The sequence below is a fragment of the Phycodurus eques genome, chromosome 7, assembly GCF_024500275.1.
Source record: "Phycodurus eques isolate BA_2022a chromosome 7, UOR_Pequ_1.1, whole genome shotgun sequence".
Lineage (NCBI taxonomy): Eukaryota > Metazoa > Chordata > Actinopteri > Syngnathiformes > Syngnathidae > Phycodurus > Phycodurus eques.
In genome coordinates, this window is record NC_084531.1 from 26,719,845 (window position 1) to 26,744,860 (window position 25,016).

Sequence of the window (25,016 nt, forward strand, 5' to 3'; positions counted from 1 at the left end):
GTGGTATTCGAAGTTCTGAGATGTTGCCGTCGCATCCGGCGGTGATGCGCACGTAGGCCTTGGCCCTATCTCCCGCGTCATTGCCGCGCCGCTATCAGCGGGGTGTGTGTTTGTCATGGCGTGGCCTACATTGCGACTGCAGGATAACACTTGTCATCTATGTATCGGTGGGTCGTGTGCGGTAGAGGCCCAGATTTTACAATCAGTTAACGCAAGTTAGCAGCGTTCACTTTGATTTCTCTTTGACTCAACTAGACATGTGCGCTACTCTCAACGTTTCAGGATATTGGGATTTCTGGTGAAATGTCAGGATGAACCTAAAATGCAGCATAACCTTCATAGGTGAACTTAATTTGATTTTCTGTAAACTTTTAACAGGTGTTTTTGTCCGTGACAATTTCCAAGGATGTCCACTTTTCTGTCTTTCTGTGACTCTTCCAGTCTTTCTGTGTCTCCGAATTGACGATGGACATCACGTTCATGATATTTTGTTGAATTTTGATGGATATCACTCACGACATAGTCTCGTATTTTTATTCATACGACAGTTTACACGTCGCACATCATGCTCTTGCAGCCGGATCATCAAAACTGCGACGCACGTGTTTTGTCAAACATCTCGGCACACAAAGGTTTGTGCGGCTCACAGAGATTTCGGCCAGGATCAATTTCATCAGTCTGTGGAAGCTCAGACAAGTTCAGTAGAGGGGTGAGAAGAAATGTAAAGACTTTGTCCAGTTTTATTTCAAATATAAAGGGTTCTTGTTGTCACACTAATCCCGACTGTAGATTGGCAAAAGATGAGTTTGAGGAGCGTGCGTCGTTATGGAGCCATATCCTCGTTTTAACCTATATGGAAACAACAATCTGATTTGAAAATAACAATACAGATGGAGAATTCGTTTGGCAATAGTATGAGAGCCCAACAGCACCATCCTGTGGTTGACTGACTGACACAATGTGGAGGCCACGGTCGTGTAAATGTTGTTGCGACTTTGCGCCTTGTCCCCATCCATATCCGAAACTTTTGTGCTCAAGGGCCACCTTTGTGTTTTTTTTTAAACGGACGTTATTTACATTATTTTCTACTCAAATAAAATTTAATTTACAATAAATACACTGAGCATATACAATGTATAGACCCAACACTTTTATTATTGCTCCTACTTTTCATGCACTGAAACCCAAGGTGCTGAGACTTTTTCTATGAACACAAAAAGCCTTTTTTCAAGCAAATATTTGTCACAAATCCATCAAAATCTGTTTTCGTGAGCACTTCTCCATTGCGTTGGGTTGTCGGAGGCGTGGGACATCAAGATGTTGAATATGACAGTATGATTATTGCACAGCTGTGCCTTAGGCTGCCCACAATAAAAGGCCACTCTAAAATTGTTGCGTTCATATTTTCCCTCAGTGTAAATGAAACAATTTTTTCATGAGCTAAATGAACATGCATGCAGACATTTATTTTAACTAACCAATTTTATATGAATAAACAAAACATTTTTTTTTTTTTTGCAGCAAATTATATAAATTGCCGGTACATTATTTGAGAGGGTCAAAATATTCGGGACAGTTCTCAATTTCATGCAGTGCAGTTGCAGACCATTGCAAACCACAACCTCTCTGACAGTGTCGTCAAAACTGAACAAATACAGTATGTACATTATGTTGAACAAGTGTCTCCTCCCAATTGACTTTGAATGCATCCTTGCATACAAACTAACAAGACTCATGGTGTCCTTGTGTCACTTCACTTAGCTGCCTGATGAGCTCTGCCAGGGTTTTCACTTCCCGCTTCCCCATCGCCAGCAGCTCGTAGCGCAGGCTGGAGATGTCCCGCTTGATTTCGTTCAGTGCGCCTGAGGGACAGGATGTTTTGCAACGGAGACGCTGAGGACACGGTGTGCATGTTCGTGTGTGTGTGTGTGTTTGCACAAATCACCTTCATTCACCTCGTCGTTTTCTTTGTCCCGCTGCGCTTTTAAGATGTGTCTCTTGACGAGGCGTTTCATGATCTTCTGGAAATTGGGAACAAAGGTGGGTCATTTAAAATGACACACTTGTTCCTAACAATGTCACAGTGTTCGAAGGAAAACACTGAAATAAAGACTTGGAGACAACCGCAATGTATGCCGCCTCAGGGCATCTTCTGACCTGTCGTGTTTTCCAACACACACAGTGGATAAAACTGCAATAAGAGTGGAGCTCGACTTAGTGGGGAAGTTGGTAAAAAAATTGTTGGCCCTGCTATTATACGTACACGGTGTTGGCTAAATGACTTGCTGTGCTCCCCAAATGCGTTGTGCCCTGAGGGACCTGTGGCAGATAAAGATGATCTCGTTTATATGGATGGGTTGCACCAGAACGTCAGAAAGAGACGTAAGGTATTTGGTCGGTATTTAGGTTGGGGTGGGTGGGTAGGTAATAGAGGTAGTTGTGGTAGGTGCAGTTGGTAGGAAGTTAGGTGAGTTGGGGTATGCAGGTATGGTGGTAGGTAATTTTACTGTAGGTAGGTCGGTGTAGTAGGTAAGTAAGTCAGTGGAGGTAGTTGGAAGGTAGAAGTAGGCAGGCAGGCAGGTAAGTAGATAGATTGTTTACTTGATAACGTGTTGGGCAAGCAGATGCGTCCACTCTGGAGTCTTCTTTTTGATTTAACTAAGATCACCAACAAGAGAAGAAAAATGATGAAGAAAAACGAAATGCAAATGAAAAGTGAGACTTCGAAAGACTTACAGTGCTTGTGTCACATATTTACCTACCTTTTGTTGTTCCCTTTCTTCACCCCGCGTCTTTTCTCTGCCTTTGCCTCGAGCTGCCTCCCACAGAGATCCTTTGAGCCCCCGCAGGAAAGAAGCAACGGGGCCGAGACTCGGGAGCAGGTTGAAGGGCACGGGCAGCGAGCCGCCTTGCTCAAAGTACGAGAACCACAGTTTGGCTCGGGCGAACTTCCACTCAACGTCAGCGTCACCCTGTGCAAAAAACAATGACATTTTCAGGGCTGTTGGTAGTGTAGCAGTTCACGTAGCTGATGTGGCACAATTCACGCTTCACGAGAACATTCCAACTTCGATTGGAACCTCCAACTGAACTGTGAGGCGGACGTGCTATCCATTATCACCGCCTCACCCCGAAACATCACGCAACTGTTCACAAATGTTTTGCAACAAAACATACTTCTATCTTCTGAAAGGAGCTGTTGAACATGGCGATGAGCATGTTCAGCAAGACGATCACCATGATGATGTTGTAGACGCCGTACAGGACGTAGCCGATGTTCTCGATGAATTTGTGGTTGATGTCGATCACGACCGACTTCACTTCCGATAGGCCGAAGATGGCCCAGAAGAGCGTTTTGAAGCTTTCCTCCAGCCTGTGATGAACAATGGTGGTCAGGAACAAAGTGCAAAGACTTCATCCTACACTTAAGCAGATTTTTTTAGGTATTTGTACTTCACTTGAGTATTTAACTTTTTTAACTTTGAGATGAATTTTTACTTTTACTCCCCACATTTGTAAACAGATATCTGTACTTTGTACTAACTTTTTTTAAAATACAGCACATTTTTCAACTTCCACCGATGATGATAGAAATTAAAAGCAGAAGAGAGAAGTCCACTGCGGTTGAGATCTTGATTGATTAATTGATTGAAGTCTTGTGGACTCACTCATAAGGCAGAAAAAAATGGAGCATTAACAATGATGACAACATATTCAAAGAAGCAAGATATTCCCTATCCATGGCCTTATTGAAAAGAATTGTAAGATTAATTTGTGACGAATGTGTTGATTTGTGCCAGCCTAAAAACCACCAGCTTCTGACACTCCAAAATTTTCGATCCAATCTGAAAAAAATACACATTGCAATATTGGCTAGCTGGGAATTAGCTAGTTTAGCATTTTTTTGATACTCAGTTCCCAACATTTGCAAACCTATCAGAACATGTTTTGATAGCATAATAGTTGACCGCTAGCCAGCTCTTAAACAACAACATGCAACGTAACACAATTTTGTTGTTGTTGTTTTTTTTACTCCACGCACTTTTGAAACTAACACGAGGGAAACTTATTTGTGTGCAGATGTTTTTTTTTTTTCCTCATTGTTCCAAGTTTTCAAAATGGGTATTATATACAAGTGACAATCGTCACTTCAATCATTTACTTACTTAAGTACAGCAATGTCTGTACTTTTATACTTTAAATCCAGAAGTTGAACCACTACTTCTACTTGTACCTGCCTCTTTTTACACAACCATCTGTACTTCTAGTGTGGGTACATTTTGCCCCCTCTGATGATGAAGAAGTAAACATTCAAGGAATCCGATCGTAATTGAGGTGTAACTGCAGCCTGAACCGCAACTCACGTGGTGAATGCGTCGTTGTACTTGGCCCCGAGATAGTACGAGTACAGATTGAACATCCCCACCATGAACGCCACGAAGACGGTGATGAAAATCACCAGGAACTTGAAGATGTCCTTCACCGTCCTGCCGAGCGTGATCTGCAGCGGGCCGAAGCTCTCGTTAGCGGGTAGCACGTAGGCGACGCGGCAGAAGCTCATCACCACCGCGGTGGCGTACAGCCCCTCGGAAATTAGCTGTGGATCTGACGAAAGCCAGCTGACTCGGGCTGGAAATGAACGATAGAAAAGTGCAGTGATACTGGCCTCTTGTCAAAATCAATCACATTTTGAATAGCGTGAAAATAAAACCGATGATTTTGCATAAATTGTATACTGAACAGAAATCCCTTACATACAGTATTTGCTGTTCACTATTTACATGTTTGTTTCTGTGGAACCTATCCTCAGCTATAAAGTACCTGCCTACTCCTGGTTTTTGTTTAATACTTTCAATCTAAAAGTTGCCACAAGATGGTGCCAAATCCCTGGCTAATAGGAAAGTAGTAATTGGTGTTAAGGAAGCATTTTAAAGTGATACAACTCAACTGAGAGCGTAACATCTTTGTATGCTGGGGCGGAACTACGTTTAGCCTGTGTTGTTAGTGGAAGTTGAAGAGATTGTTCGCCATATGTGCATTTACGTGCATACATTTGGTTTGTAAGCAATTTGTTTTTAAGGATAATGTAAGATGAGTTTGAAAGGATATTTAAGTGTTTTTGGATCATAGTTTGTGGGATATTGATGGTTTTAAACCATTGATACAGGCAATTATTTATTGGGGGTTGTCAATTACTCACTTTTTTTTTTTTTTTTTTTTTTTGCTATTAGCAGCAGATCTCATTCCCTAAGCCCGCGGGGTTAACTATTTTAAAAATTGCAGTACATTACATAACCCCCTTCCATTAGCGGGGAATAGGGACTGAGCCTGTCCACATATAGACAAGAAGAGGGCGTAACTGATTCCCCCATAAAAAGAATTGAATGTTAGTCATGTACTCTTTGTTAATAATTTTAACCAAAAATAACAAAACTATGATCCAAAAAAAGCTTAATGTCATCTCATTCTACGACACGTGACTGCCTGAGCGCGGACTAGAAAACAACTAATTTAACCTTTTTACATAAAATTGGGATCAACTCAAAACTAATAGGTTTCCTGATTAGAGGACACAAAAAGTCCCTCAAAGTCTGAAGGTAAATTGACAATGTTTACAAATAGAGTGCTGACAAAAAAAATGATGAAACGCTACAACTGATAAAACCCAATTCACCATAGGGATCGCAAGACGATTTCTACTCTGTGACTCACGAAGCTGAAAGTATTGAATGTTTGAAGGCAGGGAGGTGCTGGACAGATTGGCGTGGTGCTCGTCCACGTAGCGCTGAGCGGCGTACACGTGCCAGAACGCCATCAGCCGTGCAATGAACGAGCTGGTGAAAATGGCCAAAATGTTAAAGTCCAGAAGGTTCCACGGTTCTAAGAAATATTCTCTTATGTCCTGTGACCAAATGTCATTGCATTTTTCCCAAATGTTCCCTGTAGACACAAAAAAACATCACCATGTTAACTATTATACTGGGTGCCGCTCCTAAGTGTCCAGATCACTAGGAGGTTGGTCGGTCGGTAGTAGAAGGCCTAACCTAGGACCCAAGACATGATAAGAATCTCCATCCAGGTGAAGCGGGTGGTCTTCATGCGGAAGAGCTGTGAGGGCCGATCGTGGGCTGTCATGTTTGGCAGCAGCGGCGGCCCGTTGAAGCGGTCGGCCGCGTTGAGGACCAGCAGGCACAGGAACGTCACAAAGGAGGCGGCGTGCGCCACAAACTTCAGGAAAGGTCCAGACATGAACTTCCCTAGCTGATGGGACAAAGGAAACAAGCATGAAGAGGATCGTTTTGGATAGACCGCTGAACTTTCTGCGTTTTTTTACAAAAAATAGTAGGACACAATAAAATACTTGGATAGACTCTAGTACCAGAAATGGGATTACAGTAGGGAACCCAGGTAGGCAGGTAGGTAGATAGGTAGGTAGGTGTACATAAGTCGTTGTTGGTATGTGTACTATAGGATAGAATCTAGCACCAGAAATGGGGCTACAGTAGGAGCCCACAGGGTGGGTATGTGTATGTGTGGGTATGTGCCCATAGGGTGAGTATGTGTTGGTAGGTGTAGGATGGAGTACAGAACCAGAAATGGGCATAGTCAGAGTCCATTTTAGGATAGGTGGGTGGGTGGGTAGGTGTTGGTAGGTATAGGACTCGAGCACCAAAATTTCCAGTATGGTAGGAGTCCATTTTTGGTAGGTAGGTAGGCAGGCAGTCAAGTAAATATCTACTAATGCAGAGCAAATTGTTCGACTACAAATTAAGATCTTGTACCTTTTCCGGGTCCAAAAGGGTACATACATTATAAAAGTCTGATGGGTACAATAGCACGATCCTTGAGTGTTTTCAACACACTAAGAGTCTCTAAGGACTAACCTTGCTGGATGGCGCAATCCAGGACACGAGGGCCAGAAGGGGCAGGCCGACCGCGACCCCAAGAACCAGGAGAATCTTAACTGCCGTGGTCTGCTGACGTAGTCCGGACACGTTCTGGTACCAGTTGGAGAGCAGACGTTGCTGGCAGTAGGGATGGGCCACAAACTGACAGACAGACAGAGTAAATCCTCACTACATTGGCTGTAATATAGAAAGACTGCTTTTGTCAAAAGCTCACCTTCTTAACTTCATACTTGATGGCAAGTTTTAACCTGGCGAGGTTTTGCGGAATCTCGAGCGAGTCACCATGCAAGATGGCTTCCACTTCCTCTGTGTTCTGACACAAGTCAAGGAGGCCCACCATGAAGTCTTTGCACTGCATGGACAGTTTCTTGTAGTCGTTCTGGTGCAGGGGGATGAAAGTCGCAGGTCAACATGGTGCACTGGTTTCATCTCAAAATGTAAAAAGTCAGCTGACTTGTTAATAGTTTGATGATGACCATGTACTTTTGAACCAATGGACAGATTTCAAGCTCCCTGCAGCAGTCTGGAGTCTGGGACTCTGGCCATTAGTTGCTCACAGCTAAGGACTTTGCCTGGGGACTGGATGATGGTTCAAGACTCTCTCTCGTCCAAGATCTGTCTCATTTCCTGAGTTGTGACCAAAAGGGAGGTAGGACTAGTTGCTGGAGATGTCAGATTAGCTCCTGAGTACTGCTCAGATTTCCTTTATCACAGAAATCCAATTCAAATATGCAAGATATTCCCCATCAGTGTCCTTATTTCAGATTATTTGGGGATTTTGTGAACTACAGGAGTGATTCATAGCGAATGTGTCGTGTTGTGGCAGCCTAAAAAAACACCAGTTTCTGCTGTTAAAAATTATGTCTAATCTGAAAAAACACATTGAACCTTGTAAATGTAAATTTGGTCTGCAGGGTCTCAAACGTTCTGGTCCCCAAGCATTGTCTCCACAGGCAAGTCCTTAAAGCCTAAGACACTGCTCTCTTAATAATTCCAGTGCACTGTGTTTATACCTTGAACTCCATCTCAGTGCTGGCCAAGACCGCAAGTTCATGGCTCAGCTCCAGCGCCGCCATCATGGGGTCTTCATTGGAGAGTGACAAGTAGGCCGGACTGGCGAGACCTTTGTAGGCGTCGATACGGGACTGCGAGTGTCTGAAGGAGTCCTCAGCCTGCTGCTCGGTACAGGCGTTGCACCGGCAGAGGTAGTCGTGGGGTCGCTGGATACGGGCCCCCCTGGTGAGAAGCAAGTGGACTATCTCGTAGTCGTGGTGCTGAGAGGCCAGGATTATGGGCGTGATGTCGTTAGAGAAAAGGCTGCCAGTTCTCGTCGTAAGCAAAGAGGTCTCGATGTATGTCCGCCTGACTGGGGCTACACGTTAAACTCTGAACGTCCGCAAAGGCCCGGTGGCTCAAGATGGCCTCCACGATGCGTACGTAACCTTTTCGGATGGCTAAGAGCAATGCGTCGCCCATCCTGCTCAGCTCTTTCCTCTCCAGGAGCAACTTGGTGATATCAAAATGCTCGTTGGACACAGCCAGCTGCAAGGCGTTCTGACCCGTGAAGTTAACTTTGTTGACGTTGAGGTCCGGCAGCTCGTCCAGCAAGCGCCTCACCTCGGGAACGTTGCCGCACACAACAGCCTCTAAAAAAGCTTCCTCGGTCAGGGAGAGGCCGGAGCCGGAATGGGCTTGGAAGAGGGGGGCAGCCCCCTGCGAGGCCGAGCTTGAGAGTTCGGCTGTCATGTGCCGCATTGTAAGGGCACCATCTGAACACAGGAGAACATTGAGTCGACTTTAACCCATGACCAGGGGTGTGACAGTACATGCATTTGTATTAGGACTTTTTGGTACGGTACATGGGTAGCATGGTTCGGAGTGGTTAGCACGCCGTCTAACAGGTTCAGAGTTCAAATCTCAGCTGCACCCCTTCCTGTGTGCCATTTGCATGTTCTCTGAGACTGACAGCAGTGTTATACTGTTGCTGTTATGCACATTGGTCACTGTAAAAAAGGTGTTTTGAAACCTTTTGTAGTTTTGATCAAATCTGCAGTGTTGTTGTTTTTTAATATAAATATTTTTCTGACCTCTACTTAAATAAAGGAGCTGAATAAGTACTTTTACTCTTCCCAAAGCCTTTTTTTACACAAGTATCTGTACTTTTGCCACTTGCGGATAGGTGTGATGTTCAGAATGTCAACTGATTCTGAATATGCGGGGCATTTCACTGTAGCGGTTTTCTGAGTTGCTGTGTGAAGGTTCATTTATTTTCATCAACTCGACTGTCCATACAGTATGTCCTGCAGAGAGCTTCCGAGAAGTGACAGTTCTGTGGAGCTGAGTTATTACTCTGGCGACATGAAGGATACCACCCACGGACTCGTCATCTGCCTTCGTGACACCCTCAAGCTCAACCTTGAGGGAGGCCGAACCCGGCGAGGACACTCGCAGCACGTTCCCCACCCTTTAAGCGCTACATTCAACATTTATATGCGAAAGTCCCTCGAGATCAGCATTTGGTGTTCGCCGAAAGCCGTTGTTTAAAAGTGAATCGCCGCACTGAGTAAATTTAGTTTTCTAGTCAGTGATTCAATTTGAATGATGTGCTTACAGAAGCTGGTAATTGTGACAGCTTATGATGACAGAGCGAGACTTCCCCTTTCTTTCAATTGTAAGCATTGTCGGAAAGGATTAGCTCGTGCGGAATTGAGATGAACGGACGTGTAGTCGCAGGCCGCATAATTAGGGACAGCACCACACGCAAACAAAGATACTCACTTTGGATTGAAACTGTCAGTAAGTATTGATTTACCCATTTCCATATTGTGGTGGTTGTAGTTTGCTCACCCCCCACCACCCAAAAAAAAAAATTTTTTTTTTTTTTTTACCAAGATATTTTGTCATACTTGCTTCGAGATTTTTTTTCACCCTTAAAAATCTTAATAAGGTATTATGACTTGTTAATCAGATTTGATTACTGGTCTGAGTTTACCTTTAATATATGGTGATTATTTCACTAGCAAATGCTCAATTTAAGCACATTTCCCTACATATTGAGAGCGTAATTATTAAATATTTACCTTATATGAGTAGACATTACTGTCCTTCTTAGTATAAATACACTAGTTTTAAGACAAAGGGGGTTTTAGAGGCAGCCAATAGTTCCTTTTCTATTGGCAGATAATTTTGCTTTAATATATTCCTCATATCATTACGTTAGTCTTGTTTTTTTAAAGCAGAGTATTTGCAGCGTACTGCACATTAGTGCCAAGCATTTCTAATATTTCTTTCCTCATTTAGCGACATGAGAAGAGCAAAATATTAGATACAGCAATCATTTTGACATGGCATCAGGTTGTTTTTTTTTTAAATACAAAAACAAACACAAATAATTTCACAAATAATAAAGCGTGCAGCAATTAATTTCCCAGCCCATCTTGGTGAAAATATAAATAGAACAACTTAATAATCAAAATTATTTGTCCACTCACCTAAAAATAAAGTTAGATCTGTCTATCGCTTTCCCTCAGTGTCACTGCAATAAAATAAAACAAAATAATGAGGCTTGTTTCTGTATCCTGTCAGTCTCTTGTTTGCCTTCCAGACTGTTTAACTGACCAAGAGGTTGTGGTCACCGCACACATTTTTTGTGGGAGGTCACACTTGGAACGTGCGCTGTGTAGTCTGTGTCCTCTCAGCGACTGGGCAATACAATTATGAATGTTTTTTGAATTGAGAGGGTCTTCAGAATATATCTGACCAGAATGACATCATAGAAACACCATGTTTTAAATATTTTTTTGTATTTAACCTTCACTTCTCCAGGTAAGGCAATTGATAACACACTCCCATTTACAACGCTGGCCTGGCATGTAGAGATTAATATTTTTTTCTTTTTCTTGTATTTTTTTTTTTGTCTAGGGTTGACGAGATATCAGTCACTGCACAATTAAATTGTACAGTTTTGTATGCTACATCAGTGGTTCTCAAACTTTTTACCCTAAGCCCCAAGTACGCAAGTGCTCTCCAATTATCACCATCATATGCCAAATTAAAATACAGTGGCGTAGTCGGCATAAGTGTTGATGGGATAGCGAGGCAGAGGTTTTATTCCTAAAAAGTATATTAAATGTTGTTGTTAGCCACTTTAACACGATGCACAGTTTGAAAATTAACACTGCACTTAAATATAGGGGGGTGGGGGTGGGGGTGGGGACTATTTGAATGGTTCAATAAAAATGCTTTGCACATAGCTAATAAAAATTGCACCGCAACCAATATTCGAAAACAACCAGCTCTAAAAGATTATATTCAAAGGTATTGTATATAAAAATAAATACAACTGAACTGTGTTTAACACAATATATATAATTGTCATTGAATATACATTTTTTCTTTCACTCATGGACTTTGATCAGTATTTGTATTTGTTTTTTGTATCTATCAGTACTAGAATGTGCGTGCAGTACATCTGCACAGCTGCTGTGATACGCGAAGTGACGTTCGACAACATTGACGTACCGCAGCTTCTGGCTTCTCGAAAACTTTTTGGGGGCCTTTGGCGGCCTCTGCTGGACGTATGTGGTACCCTCCCGACAACCGTCGCCAAGGAAGTGCGTCCGAGTGGTTTAATGATGGCTGCACCGTACACACAGGTGAACGCTGCTTTTTTGTGTATTGTTTTTTTTTAACTAGAGTAGTTGAATAAGTCAAACACAAGTCACCGTTGTTAGTTAGTTCAGAACAAGCGACAGTGAGTGCGGGCGGCTTTCGAACAACAATTAGTTAGCGAGCCGTTAGCGAACTAAGCTAAAGTTGACGCCAGCGTTTGATGTACTGTACACGTTATGCTTTCCATACCATTCTTGTTTAAATAGATAACGTTCAACACAACACAAGCTTCAGCGTCCACATTCGACATCACCGTGTCGTCATAAACGTCAAGGCTCTGCAGCAAGGGTGCTGGTACACAGGGAGAAGTTGCTCAACCGGTTTTTTTTTTTGTTTTTGTTTTTTTTTGGTTTTGTTTTGTTTTTTTTCTTTTAAAGAAAATATACGACGTCATGGCAACTATTACAAAGCTACTGGATGTAGTGGGTAGCTGGCTGACTACATGAGATGGCACGTTTGCTCACATTCATGACAGCAGCAGCAGCATTATTATTCCTGAAGCCAAATGAGTATAAACGAAATGTGCTTGTTGTCCCCACTCAGAGATGAGTGATGTCGAGCCTCCAGCAAGAGAGAGATGCTCTGCTTGACGAGCAGAAGGTGAACCGAGAGCGAGCTCGCAGATGTGTGCAGGAGACCAACCGCCGATGCAGGTAATGCATCCCAACACCTGCAATAAATAAAATTACAAAAATTAAAATAAATACTGGACATCGAAGCATACTAAATCAATATCATCTCTTGCAGTTAAGGAAAATTACTGTCACATTTGAGACCTGCAGAGGTTCTAGAGTCCAATAATTAGGACGATGGGATTTAGATTATATTGCCATACATATTCAGAGTACCACATCAGCCACAATAATCAAAAAATACTGACTTACATTCAGGAAAGGACTTATAATTAAACAATTCAATGATTATTGTATTCCCCTGGTATCGGTGCATTATTAACTGAACATTAAAACATTTGAAAAAAGGAAAAGTCAAATATTCATTTTGTAATGTTCCACAATCATTTTCCAGTTAAAATGTTTATTTTTTTTTAAATATTCATGCATTATTCATGAAGAAATTAATCAAAATGCCCATGAACTAGCATAGTTACATAAAATCCCATCAACAAATGTTGATTCTGTTGTGTTGCGGGTCAGACTGCCCCATTTACATTTTTAAAAGGCAAGACAAATTCATTACAACAAAGCAATGATATAATGAAAACATGTATCTGAACTATTGTACTCTACCAGTGCGTCATTATGAAAACATTTGAAAATGGTCCAAAAATAAAATGAATTTAAAAATAGCCATGCCATTCAACAATATTTTTTTAGGCCAAAATGTGTCAAATGTGAAGGAAAGTGCTCATTTACAACCACACTAACAAACCATTAACAAAAATTGTTGTTGTTTTTTTAACCCTTTTTTTTTTCTTTTCTTCTGTTTACTATAAAAAGAAAAAAAAAGTGATTTCCAAACACACCTTCATGAATGTTACATTAAATATGTGCAATGTGACCAAGACACAAGGATCTAAAAAGGGGGCAGAAATGTCTTAATAAACCATTTCTTTCTTTCCAAACACCATTATATATCATATATCATATGTCATAAACATCGATTGACAATGTCAGAAAGGTGGAACCATACTGAGAGCTGCTGTCAGTATGTACACACCTGCAAACACAATCCTGACCGTATTGTTTCCTCCCTGACAGTGTCAAATCAAAATTGAGTATTGGGGCAGGTGTTTTACTACCTAATGTAGTGCGTTCCGGTTTCTCGTCTCTGTATCAGGGATCTGAGGGAGAAACAGAGGCTGTGGGTGCTGCAGGAGCAACGGCGGCGCGAAGAAGTGCTGCAGCAGCGCCGGCAGAAGTTCCAAGATGTGACGGAGCACTTCCAGAGGGCTTACTTGCCTCCCTCTCAGAGGCCGACCCAAAGTGAGCGGCTCACTGCCGGAAGAGACTATCCGAATTTGGAAGACGCGCTCAGTCAAATCCGAGGCCCCGCGCTGCCGTCTAACCTCAACAGGTAACACTGTCTGTCGAGCTGTAATCAGTTTGGTGATGCCTTGACTTGCGTGTGGCGATTTACAAGCCATAGCTTGGTAGATTTTTTGCTTTGTGATATGAGCCAAAGAAATGATAGGCACACTGACCCTTTAACAGTTTTTTGTTTTTGTTCACAAGACAAACGGCCGATCAGAAAACACTCGCAGCATGGGGCAGACACAATGGTTCATGTTACTGTGCTACTAGCTTATGTCTACAATTGTGTGTTTTGTGTGTCTTCAGTCAAACTGTCAGCGCCCCGTCTTCCAGACCTGCCGTTGCTTTGTCAGAATCCCCCCTTCGCCACACGCCCGTTGCGGTACAGGCGAGCGTAGGACGTCGAGAGCAGAGCCCGTGTGCCAGGAGGTGGCAGGAGCTTCCAAAGAGGCAGGAGAGGCATCAGGAGCACAGTGGACAGGTACGTTTTTTTTGGGGGTTTGTTTTCCACGAGGATTCACACTTGTTGGTGTCACCGACCTGAACGTGGTCTGCTCAGATTTCCAACTTTCATCCCCCCAAAAAACTGTAAATTGCTAGCAGTAAATTTACTCCAAAATTAAAACTAAATAATAATCACATTTGTTATTGCTTTGACTCAGTCAGACGAATCCAGTAGACTGTTTAAATGTCGATTTGCACAGTGATAGTTTAAAAAACTAAAATAATAAATTGTCATGCTGCCGTGTTGCTCACGTTCACATGATTCTGTTACAAGTTTGTTAAAAAGCCTGACGTAATGTCAAAGGCGTTCGCTCGCCAGAAGCTGAGCTGCAATGCATTTGTTTACGGTGCAGACGTGTGGTTTGGCACTTACATGCCACACACTGAAAAACCTTAATAAAAATGAATGTATCAGTACATCCAGTCACTTCCCACCTGGCCCAAATGCAAGTCAACTGTAACAGCATATGGGAAAAATACATTCTTGCGTCTGCATCTTTATTGGGATCCTTACCAAAATGTAAAGGTGTCTCTTGGGAAGCACTGCATTAGTTTAACAATAACTTAGAAAAGCGAGTTTTAGTTTTATTATCTGCCACTCATAGCCTTTTTCCTCCATGTTTCAGGACGACAATGTGTCCTGCTGCTCCAAGTCCGACAGCTTGTCCAGTCAAGACAGTCTGGAGAACGAAGAAGCGGCCAAAAGCGGCGTCCTGCAATACTCCGAAAAGCCCCTCCAAGACCTCAAATGCCCCAACGACCCGCATCCTGTGTCGTCGGTGCCCGGGCCCACCTTGGTCGCCGTGAAGCCACACTTCCACAGGTTGCCCGTGGACCTCAACTACAACCTGCCCACCCAGAAGGAAACCTGTGCCTCAATGAATAACCTCAACAAGTTCTCAGCGGACATCAACGTTTGGAAGCACATGAACACAGCAAGTCCAAAGTGCCGCCAAAGTCAAGAATCCAGCGGGTCAAAGACCTCGTCGCCCGCAGCCTGCAGAGTCCAATTCATGAAAGGCATCCTTAAAACTCTGCCCGGCGAAACACCGGCAGAATCCCCGCAGGTTCATGCTAATGCCGTCAAACCTGTTCAGTTTTTGGTGTGCGACAGCATCGAAGTAGCCAGGGCCAGGTCCAAGGCTGCCGAATACAAAAATGCCTCCAAGAAGCTGCGCTGGCTCGACGAGGAGGCGGGGGTAACCAATGGAGTGCGACCCACAGATGCCCAATCCCAGGCGTGGGCAGATGTCGGGGTTCAAGTCAGCACCGGCGTGGCGGGGCCTCTCGTCCCTCGGGGGGATCACTCGGCCAGGGTCGGGGCAAGTCCGGTTTCCTCGGGCTTTGTCACCCAATCCCCGATCCCAGTGGCCAGGATCCGGGGGGAGTTGCAGACCGCGTCGAAGCACGGGAGCCCCACGAAGGGCCCGTACGGCGGGGACCAGGCTCGTGTCAGCCATCAGCTCGCTCCTCTGCCTCCCGAGGAGGTTCCGCACAAGGACACGCAGCGACTTATGACGGGTGACGGCGGTGTCATCAACGCACGCTTGCCGTCCTCATTTAGCCGCCCCACGCCCGAGAGCAGCTGGAAAGCCTCGCCCGCTTTCGGCCATGCCGCGACGCCGGGGGGCAGCGGCAGAGGTCGAGGGGCGTCATACGGGGAAAAAGTGTTAGACCGCACCCCCACGGACTCAGAGATCTATCAGCTCTGCCAGGATGTCCGCAGCGCCTTCATCAGCACTGCGGGACAACAACAGGACACTTCATTAGGTACACCTGCACTGTGTAAGGACATCCAATGCAAGAGTTGTATTCACCTTCCTGGTTGTAGTGGTGCAGACGTGTTTCTAATATTTGGATCCCCTTGTGTCACCGATAACCAAAACATGAGTGACACCTCACAGTATGATGCCATTGTGCACCACTGCAAACTACTACTGTACAATTAATCAGTGTTAAATCAAAAGTGAACATTGTTGATAGGTGTATCTAATGTATTGGTTGTTGAGTAGCTATGTGACGCAACTTTACTCAGTCACGCATTTTAATTTGACTATGAACGTGCAGATTCCTCAGTCTGTTATTAAATATTGCCACTTAGTTGACAATTTCATTGACAATTCTGTTTTTATGTGTTTTATATTTTATGTTTTTATTTGCCTCAGTTGTCTCAGAAAAAGCCGGGACCCCCTGCTGTCAGGCTTTGACGAGTGGGCGGGCCGGTAACAAATCTGGTGCGGATCAGAACCGACGACCTTCCGGTTCAACCAATAAAAAACCTCCGGAATGCTTCAAGGTAGATATACACTTGTAGTTTTATTTTATGCTGGTTTATTTTGTATTTATTTTTTTGATTGCCAATTTAAAATGAAGAGAATGAAATGAATGAGAATTAATAATAATAATACCCCTCCTTGAGCCGTCACCTTGTCGTGGTGGAGGCGTTTGTGTGTCCCAGTGATCCTAGGAGCTAAGTTGTCTGGGGCTTTATGCCCCTGGCCGGGTCACCCATGACAAACAGGTCCTAGGTGAGGGACCAGACAAAGCACGTCTCAAAGACCCCTAATGATGACGACAAACAATGGACTTTGTTTTCCCTTGCCCGGACGCGGGTCACCGGGGCTCCCCACTGGAGCCAGGCCCTGGTGGTGGAGCTCGAAGGTGAGCGCCTGGTGGCCGGGCCTGCACCCATGGGGCCCGGCCGGGCACAGCCCGAAAGGGTAACGTGGGTCCCCCTTCCCATGGGCTCACCACCTATGGGAGGGGCCATAGGGGTCGGGTGCAGTGTGAGCTGGGCGGTGGCCGAAGGCGGGGACCTTGGTGATCCGATCCCCGGCTACAGAAGCTGGCTCTAGGGACGTGGAATGTCACCTCTCTGGCAGGGAAGGAGCCCGAGCTGGTGTGTGAGGTCGAGAGGTTCCGACTAGATATAGTCGGACTCGCCTCCACACACAGCTTGGGCTCTGGTACCAGTCCTTTCGAGAGGGGTTGGACTCTCTTCCACTCTGGAGTTGCCCACGGTGAGAGGCGCCGAGCAGGTGTGGGTATACTTATTGCCCCCCGGCTCGGCACCTGTACGTTGGGGTTCACCCCGGTGGACGAGAGGGTAGCCTCCCTCCGCCTTCGGGTGGGGGGACGGGTCCTGACTGTTGTTTGTGCCTATGCACTAAACAGCAGTTCAGAGTACCCACCCTTTTTGGAGTCCTTGGAGAGGGTGCTGGAGAGCGCTCCCGCTAGGGACTCCATTGTTCTGTTGGGGGACTTCAATGCGCACGTGGGCAATGACAGTGAGACCTGGAAGGGCGTGATTGGGAGGAACGGCCCCCCTCGATCAGAACCCGAGCGGTGTTCTGTTATTGGACTTCTGTGCTCGTCATGGATTGTCCATAACGAACACCATGTTCAAGCATAAGGGTGTCCACACGTGCACTTGGCACCAGGGCACCCTAGGTCGCAGTTCGATGATCGACTTTGTGGTTGTGTCATCGGACTTGCGGCCACATGTCTTGGACACTCGGGTGAAGAGAGGGGCGGAGCTGTCAACTGATCACCACCTGGTGGTGAGTTGGCTCCGATGGTGGGGGAAGATGCCGGTCCAACGTGGCAGGCCCAAACGTATTGTGAGGGTCTGCTGGGAACGTCTGGCAGAATCCCCCGTCAGAAGGAGTTTCAACTCCCACCTCCGACAGAATTTTGCTCATGTTCCGGGGGAGGCTGGGGACATCGAGTCCGAGTGGACCATGTTCCACGCCTCCATTGCTGAGGCGGCCGACCGGAGCTGTGGCCGTAAGGTGGTCGGTGCCTGTCGTGGCGGAAATCCCCGAACCCCTTGGTGGACACCAACGGTGAGGGATGCCGTCAAGCTGAAGAAGGAGTCCTATCGGGCCTTTTTGGCCTGTGGGACTCCTGAGGCAGCTGATGGGTACCGGCTGGCCAAGCGGAATGCAGCTCTGGTGGTCGCTGAAGCAAAAACTCGAGTATAGGAGGAGTTCGGTGAGGCCATGGAGAAAGACTTCCGGACGGCTTCGAGGAAATCCGACGTCTCAGGAGAGGAAAGCAGTGCACCACAAACACTGTGTATACTGGGGATGGGGCGCAGCTGACCTCGACTCGGGACGTTGTGAGAATGGTGGGGAGAATACTTCGAAGACCTCCTCAATTCCACCGACACGCCTTCCCATGAGGAAACAGAGTGTGGGTTCTCTGAGGCGGGCTCTCCTATCTCTGGGTTTGAGGTCACCGAGGTAGTTAAAAAGCTCCTCGGTGGCAGGGCCCCGGGGGTGGATGAGATTCGCCCGGAGTTCCTAAAGGCTGTGGATGTTGTGGGGCTGTCCTGGTTGACACGCCTCTGCAACATCGCATGGACATCGGGGACAGTGCCTCTGGATTGGCAGACTGGGGTGGTGATCCCCCTTTTTAAGAAGGGGGACCGGAGGGTGTGTTCCAACTACAGGGGGATCACACTGCTCAGCCTCCCTGGTAAGGTCTATTCAGTGGTGCTGGAGAGGAGGGTCCGTCGGGAAGTTGAATCTCAGATTCAGGAGGAGCAGTGTAGTTTTCGTCCTGGCCGTGGAACAGTGGACCAGCTCTACACCCTCGGCAGGGTCCTCGAGGGTGCATGGGAGTTCGCCCAACCAGTCTACATGTGTTTTGTGGACTTGGAGAAGGCGTTCGACCGTGTCCCTCGGGGAGTCCTGTGAAGGGTGCTTCAGGAGTATGGGGTACCGAACCCCCTGATACGGGCTGTTCGGTCCCTGTACGACCGGAGTCAGAGTTTGGTCCGCATATCCGGCAGTAAGTCGGACTCGTTCCCGGTGAGGGTTGGACTCCGCCAAGGCTACCCTTTGTCGCCGATTCTGTTCATAACTTTTATGGACAGAATTTCTAGGTCCGGTTTGGTGGCCTCAGTATTGCATCTCTGCTTTTTGCTGATGATGTGGTTCTGTTGGCTTCATCAAGCCGTGAGCTCCAACTCTCACTGGAGCAGTTCGCAGCCGAGTGTGAAGCGGCTGGGATGAGAATCAGCACCTCCAAATCTGAGACCGTGGTCCTCAGTCGGAAAAGGGTGGCGTACCCTCTCCAGGTCGGGGATGAGATCCTGCCCCAAGTGGAGGAGTTCAAGTATCTTGGGGTCTTGTTCACGAGTGAGGGAAGAATGGAACGGGAGATCGACAGACGGATCGGTGCAGCGTCTGCAGTGATGCGGACTTTGTATCGGTCCGTTGTGGTAAAGAAGGAGCTAAGCCGAAAGGCGAAGCTCTCGATTTACCGGTCGATCTTCGTTCCTACCCTCACCAATGGTCATGAGCTGTGGGTCGTGACCGAAAGAACGAGATCCCTGATACAAGCGGCCGAAATGAGTTTCCTCCGCAGGGTGAGCGGGCTCTCCCTTAGAGATAGGGTGAGAAGCTCGGTCATCCGGGAGGATCTCAGAGTAGATCCGCTGCTCCTCCGCATTGAGAGGAGCCAGATGAGGTGGCTGGGGCATCTGATTCGGATGCCTCCCGGACGCCTCCCTGGTGAGGTGTTCCGGGCACGTCCCACCGGGAGGAGACCCCGGGGACGACCCAGGACACGCTGGAGAGACTACGTCCTTCGGCTGGCCCGGGAACGCCTCGGGATCCCTCCGGAAGAGCAGGATGAAGTGGCTGGGGAGAGGGAAGTCTGGGCGTCCCTGCTAAAGCTACTGCCCCCGCGACCCGACCCGGATAAGCGGTAGAAAAAAAAAAAAAAGGATGGATGGAGAATGAATAATAATATATGGATTCTTTTGTTGTGGCCAGTGAGTGCCTGTTGCCAAGATTCTGCAGTATATCACAAATGTAAACCTTTCAGATTACATGTCTCCATGCTACAAATCCAGTCGGACCATCTCCCAAAGGGTATTTCACGGAACAGCCAAACAAAGGTTGGTAGGGAACAAATATTAAAGTCCAGACTATTAAATCACTGATTGAATGAGTTTTTCTGTCACAGGCGTCAAAACTGCCAGCCAGCGCCGTCTGACCGATACGCACTCTTACGGGCCACTGGAGGAACGGGTTGGCAAACCACAGAGGACGACGTCGCAGCCACATCAGCAGCAGTACCAGCGCCGACCCCCGGCGGCGACGTCCATCTCCATGGAGGAGCAGAGAATCTTTCAGTCTCTGGACCGACTCAACTGCCAGCTGCACCGCAAAGGTGGTTTGCACTGACCAGCATCTGGACTGAAGTCTATCATCCCAGCACGATGGCAGCTGGATCGCTTTATGTAGCACAAAGCTTCCAGGTGAAACGGGTTCCACTACCTTGAAACCAAGTGTGCCTTATAGAAGAACATGAAGAAGCATAAGCATAATTAAAAATTAATGACATTTAATGAATTTAAAAAATGCAAATTTCTCACTAACTTTGACAGTTTAGCCATCACTCAATAGGGAGGATTATCTTTCATTAAAAAAACTAAACTAAACTGCCTGGATTTACACTGCAGGTTAGAGTGGCTGATTCCAATGCATTGTGGATTTTGTGTGTGTGCTGTATTGCTGAAATCTGTATCTAGCGATCTTGTGTTATGGTCTTTTACAGCGTTTAACATTAATATAAATACTGTACAGCATTGAAAACAGATAATGAATATTTAAGCAGTCTCAAGGAATTTTTATTCTCTAAGGCTCAGATTGGTTGCTGGTAACCTTCTCGAATAGAACACTTTTGGGTTTTAAGCATTATGATGACACCCAAGCATCCTACATGATGGCAAGACGTAACTGAATTGTCACTTCAACCTAGCTGTGTAAGTCCATCCCATGTAGCATTTTGACCTTTGACACCAACTACCTCTGACAGTCTTCCTCCGACATGCTGCATCCTCGAAAAGTGGGAAATTGGACATTTTCACGTTCCGACCTGGAAAAGTGCATTGGAATACTGCTCAATGTTGGAGTTCCTTGGGTCGAACTGATGTAAATCGTCACACAACAATAAGGGGCACAGAGATACCGGAATGCATACATAGCAAACGAGACATATATTATATATGTTATTAATATTCAGCACGATTTGGCTATTTGTGGGGGATAGGCACCGAGCCCTGCCGCGTATGGTGAAAAACCACAAATTGACGACCCCTCTAAAATGTTTATAATTGTCTATATTAATAGTTGTAATCAAACATCACAAACCATAATCCCAAAACACTGATATCCTTTTGAGCTCATCGTACAACATTAGGCTACCACTGAAAAATTAACAGCTCACAGATTTGTTTTGTATTTTTATTTTTTCAAAATGCACTGGTACGTTTGTGTCCATGCACTCTGGAGCGAAGACCGTAATAATGTGTCACTTCAACACACTTCCTTGACACCAATTCCCAGTTAGACATAGCTTTGGTGGCATCTTCAGGGATTTAGGAAAAAGCAAAAATACTGCAAATAGGTGTTTTTCAGCAAATAGCTCGGGATACGTTCCACAGGGGGAAAAATGCCAATAAGTGAAATTGTTAAATATGCGATTACGCTAATGTGATGACAATTATTTTACTCTTCATACCCCTCCCCCTCCCCCAAGGATCATTGTTGCAAAGTGAATGCTGTGTTTTTGGTGAGTACTTTCTCAACCTTTTGTTGTATAATCATAACTCCTTTTTGTAAACTGAAACCTACTGCTCCTCTTTCTTTTACTCTTTTTGCTTAAAAAATGCTTAAAGCACTAGTATGCCGCGCCCAGCTGAATAAGAACCAAAATGATCTTCATAAAGGCAGAATTTCTGATACAGCTCGAGTGATGGTGGATCATTTCAAATTTTGTAGCTTGCCGTATATCTCGAAATGGGTGTGCGGAGGTGGGTGAGGGGTTTGAGCTTTACCAGCCACTTCGGAGGGTTTAGTTTGCTCCTCCTCCAGCATGTCTGGTTTTGCTCTTTCGACGACCTGCTAGGACTTGCTCTAGAAAAAGGAGGAGGAAGCCCACCTAAAGTATCAATGGCTCCTCTCCATATTGATGACACTCTTATTTTACTATGTTCTCAAAGTGTAAGTGTGTGCATGTACTGGATCTCAAAACATCACCTCAATTCCACAATCTATAAAGTGATTCAGAAGCACATCATAATAGCAAGTGTATTGTGCTGTACGCCGTATTGCTGACAGGAGGTGGTGAGCTTTCGTGACATTTAAGCCCTGGGCCGTGACAACACCTGAGAAAGACAGAAAATAGGGGAAGACGTTTCCACTTGGTTGCAAGTTGCAGCTTGTGCATCGCCGGGGCCCTAATCTCCAGCGTTTTTTCACACTCCATTTGAGCCGCAATGAAGACTTCTTTTTTTTTAAATTAATAAAGGCTTGTGAAGAAGGTAAAGCTTACTGGATAACAGGATATTTAAGTACAGTATGTTACTAAATAGACATAACACAAACTCCAATTCCAATGAAGTTGGGATGTTGTGTAAAATGCAAATAAAAATAATGATTTGCAAATCCTTTTCAACCTATAATCAACTGAATGCAATGACAAGCTCATGTTCAAACTGATAAATTCAATGTTTTTGTTTTCTTCTTTCTTCCAAATACTCATTTTGAATTTGCTACCTGCAACAGGTTCCCAAAAAAAGATGCAACAGGGGTAACAAAAGACTGGAAAAGTTGAGAAATGCTAAAAAAAAAAAACACCTGTTTGGAACATGAAAATTATTTCCTTAATGGATTGGATTGGAGTCCACAGGCTATCAGTTTAATTGGAAACGATGTGTGTCATGGTTGGGTATAAAGGAGCATCCCCGAAAGGCTCAGTTGTTCACAAGCAAGGATGGGGAGAGGTTTACCACTTTGAAATATAAATAGTCCAACAGCTAAAGAACAACCTTTCTCAACGTACAATTTCCAGGAATTTAGGGATTTCATCATCTACGGTCAATAATATGAAAAGATTCTGAAAATAAGGAGAGATCTCTGCACGCCAGCGGCAAGGTTGAAAACCAACGTTGAATGCCCGTGTTTCCTCAGGCGGGCCTACATTAAAAAAAACTGTATTGTGTAAAGGATATTGCAACATATGCTCAGGAACACTTTAAAAAAAAACAAAAAACAAAAAAAACAGTGCGAGTTCACACAGTTCGTCGTTAAAACGCTACCATGCAAAGCAGAAGTCATGCAGTTTATCAATAACACCCAGAAACACCGCCTGCTTCTCTGGGCCCGAACTCATTTGAGATGGACTGACGCAAAGTGGAGAAGTGTGCTGTTGTCTGAGGAGTCCACATTTCAAATTGTAATATTAGCGATAGCTCTCATTGTAATGGATTGCAGTTGTACACTACTGGAAACTACAACCACGCTAAACATACTATTAACCCTCCTGTTATGTTGTCTCTCCAGTACGCCGAAAATGTCCATGGGTCAATATTACCCGCTGCATGTTTCATCATCAACAAATGTGTTAAATCGGGGTTTAATATATGATGTGAATTTGGATTTGAAAAACAAATACCAGTACTACAAAGAAAACAGCCCTTTTTTTTTTTTTTTTTTTTAACTTTCATTGTTACATGATTTCTTCTTGAGTTTGAAACTTGAAGATGGGTCAGACCGGCAGCATAACTTTTAGGCTGTTATTTATTTATTTAACCTTTGCTGTTCAGCAGCATGGCCATGCAGAATGCTCGATTTGTATGCCTTTTGTGCTGGAACAGTTTTGCTGTTTTAACGGGAGTTTGAAATACTCCCTCTGTTTCATTTTTTTTTTTTTTTTTTTTTTTTGTTCATTATTCTTGATGTTTATTGAAAATACAGCCGGACAGAAAAGGGTTCTAGGGGACGACGGGGGGACAGAACGGACAAGGGGAATAGGGGTGTGAACCACAGCAGAACAATAGACAGTCTAAATAGTTGACGACAAGTAACATCATAAAGTCAACAACAGGGCCCAACGCAGGAGCCAGCTAGCACACGGGGGGGGGGGGCAACAGCCCGCCAACAGTGAGCCCATGTCAAGCGCCAGCTACAAGCAATGACGGGAATGATGTATTTAAAGGAATACAGTGAAAGGGATAAGGAACAAGGCCTGCCACTAGGAGCAAAAATTGAAAACTGAAGCATCACCAAAAAGATTTAAAATTGCCTTTAAATGCCACAAGATGGTGTCAAAGCACAACTTTTGTCTTAGTGAAGCTCCTCAACTCACTTCAACATCTGCCTCATGATGCCACAAGATGGCGGTGAGGCAAAACATTTATTGCCTTTGGCCTAAGCACAAAAAATAGATTTTCAGCGAATAACGAAAGATGGGTTCAAAACAATATGTAAATTTGAATGCCGAACTGAGAGTAATAATAAGTTTTTAGTCATAATGTTTTCTTGTGGCGGCACGGTGGTCGACTGGTTAGAGTGTCTGTCTAACGGTTCTGATGTCTGGGGTTCAATTCCCAGCTCCGCCTGTGTGGAGTTTGCATGTTCTCCCCGTGCCTGCGTGGGTTTTCTCCGGGCACTCCGGTCTCCTCCCACATCACAAAAACATGCATGGTAGGTTAATTGAAGACTCTAAATGGTGGTTTGTTGGTTTCGATGTGCCCTGCGATTAACTGGCAACCGGTTGAGGGTGTACCCCGCCTCCTGCCCCCCAATGATAGCTGGGATACGCTCCAGCACTCCCGCGACCCTTGTGAGGATAAGCGGCTAAGAGAATGGATGGCTAGATGTTTTCTTGCAAAAAGCAGATTTTTTTGTTTTACTTTTTTATTATTTATTTATTTTTAATTATTATTTTTAGATATTATCCCAGCTTTGCGGAACAGTGCTTACCACGCCTGCCTCAGTCAGCAGAGTCGAGAAGTCCCACGTTCGAATCTCAGCACTGGCCTTCCTGTGTTGCATGACCATTTGATCCCCATGCTTATGTGGCTTTTCTCTGGGTATTCTGCCACAAGCACGCGTTTTAGGTTCATTTTGAGCATTCCGGGGTA

General features: G+C 45.1%; 2 protein-coding genes across 2 annotated transcripts; one reads left to right on the plus strand and one right to left on the minus strand.

Annotated features, from left to right (window-relative positions):
• Positions 1–1,688: 1,688 nt before the first annotated feature.
• Positions 1,689–8,654, minus strand: trpc6b (transient receptor potential cation channel, subfamily C, member 6b). The gene is given in 12 exon segments (XM_061681772.1): positions 1,689–1,862; positions 1,946–2,021; positions 2,602–2,658; positions 2,763–2,972; positions 3,178–3,373; positions 4,365–4,629; positions 5,713–5,940; positions 6,045–6,261; positions 6,885–7,049; positions 7,123–7,287; positions 7,922–8,230; positions 8,232–8,654. Coding segments are annotated over 12 exon segments (2,451 nt in total). The 3' UTR covers positions 1,689–1,722.
• A 2,866-nt stretch (positions 8,655–11,520) lies between these two features.
• On the plus strand, positions 11,521–20,563 carry cep126 (centrosomal protein 126). The gene is made up of 8 exons (XM_061682230.1): positions 11,521–11,563; positions 12,123–12,232; positions 13,377–13,613; positions 13,877–14,051; positions 14,701–15,844; positions 16,240–16,370; positions 19,910–19,982; positions 20,051–20,563. Exons 2-8 carry the CDS (start codon positions 12,132–12,134, stop codon positions 20,269–20,271), a joined length of 2,082 nt encoding a protein of 693 aa, XP_061538214.1. The 5' UTR covers positions 11,521–11,563; positions 12,123–12,131; the 3' UTR covers positions 20,272–20,563.
• The last annotated feature ends 4,453 nt before the right edge of the window (positions 20,564–25,016 follow it).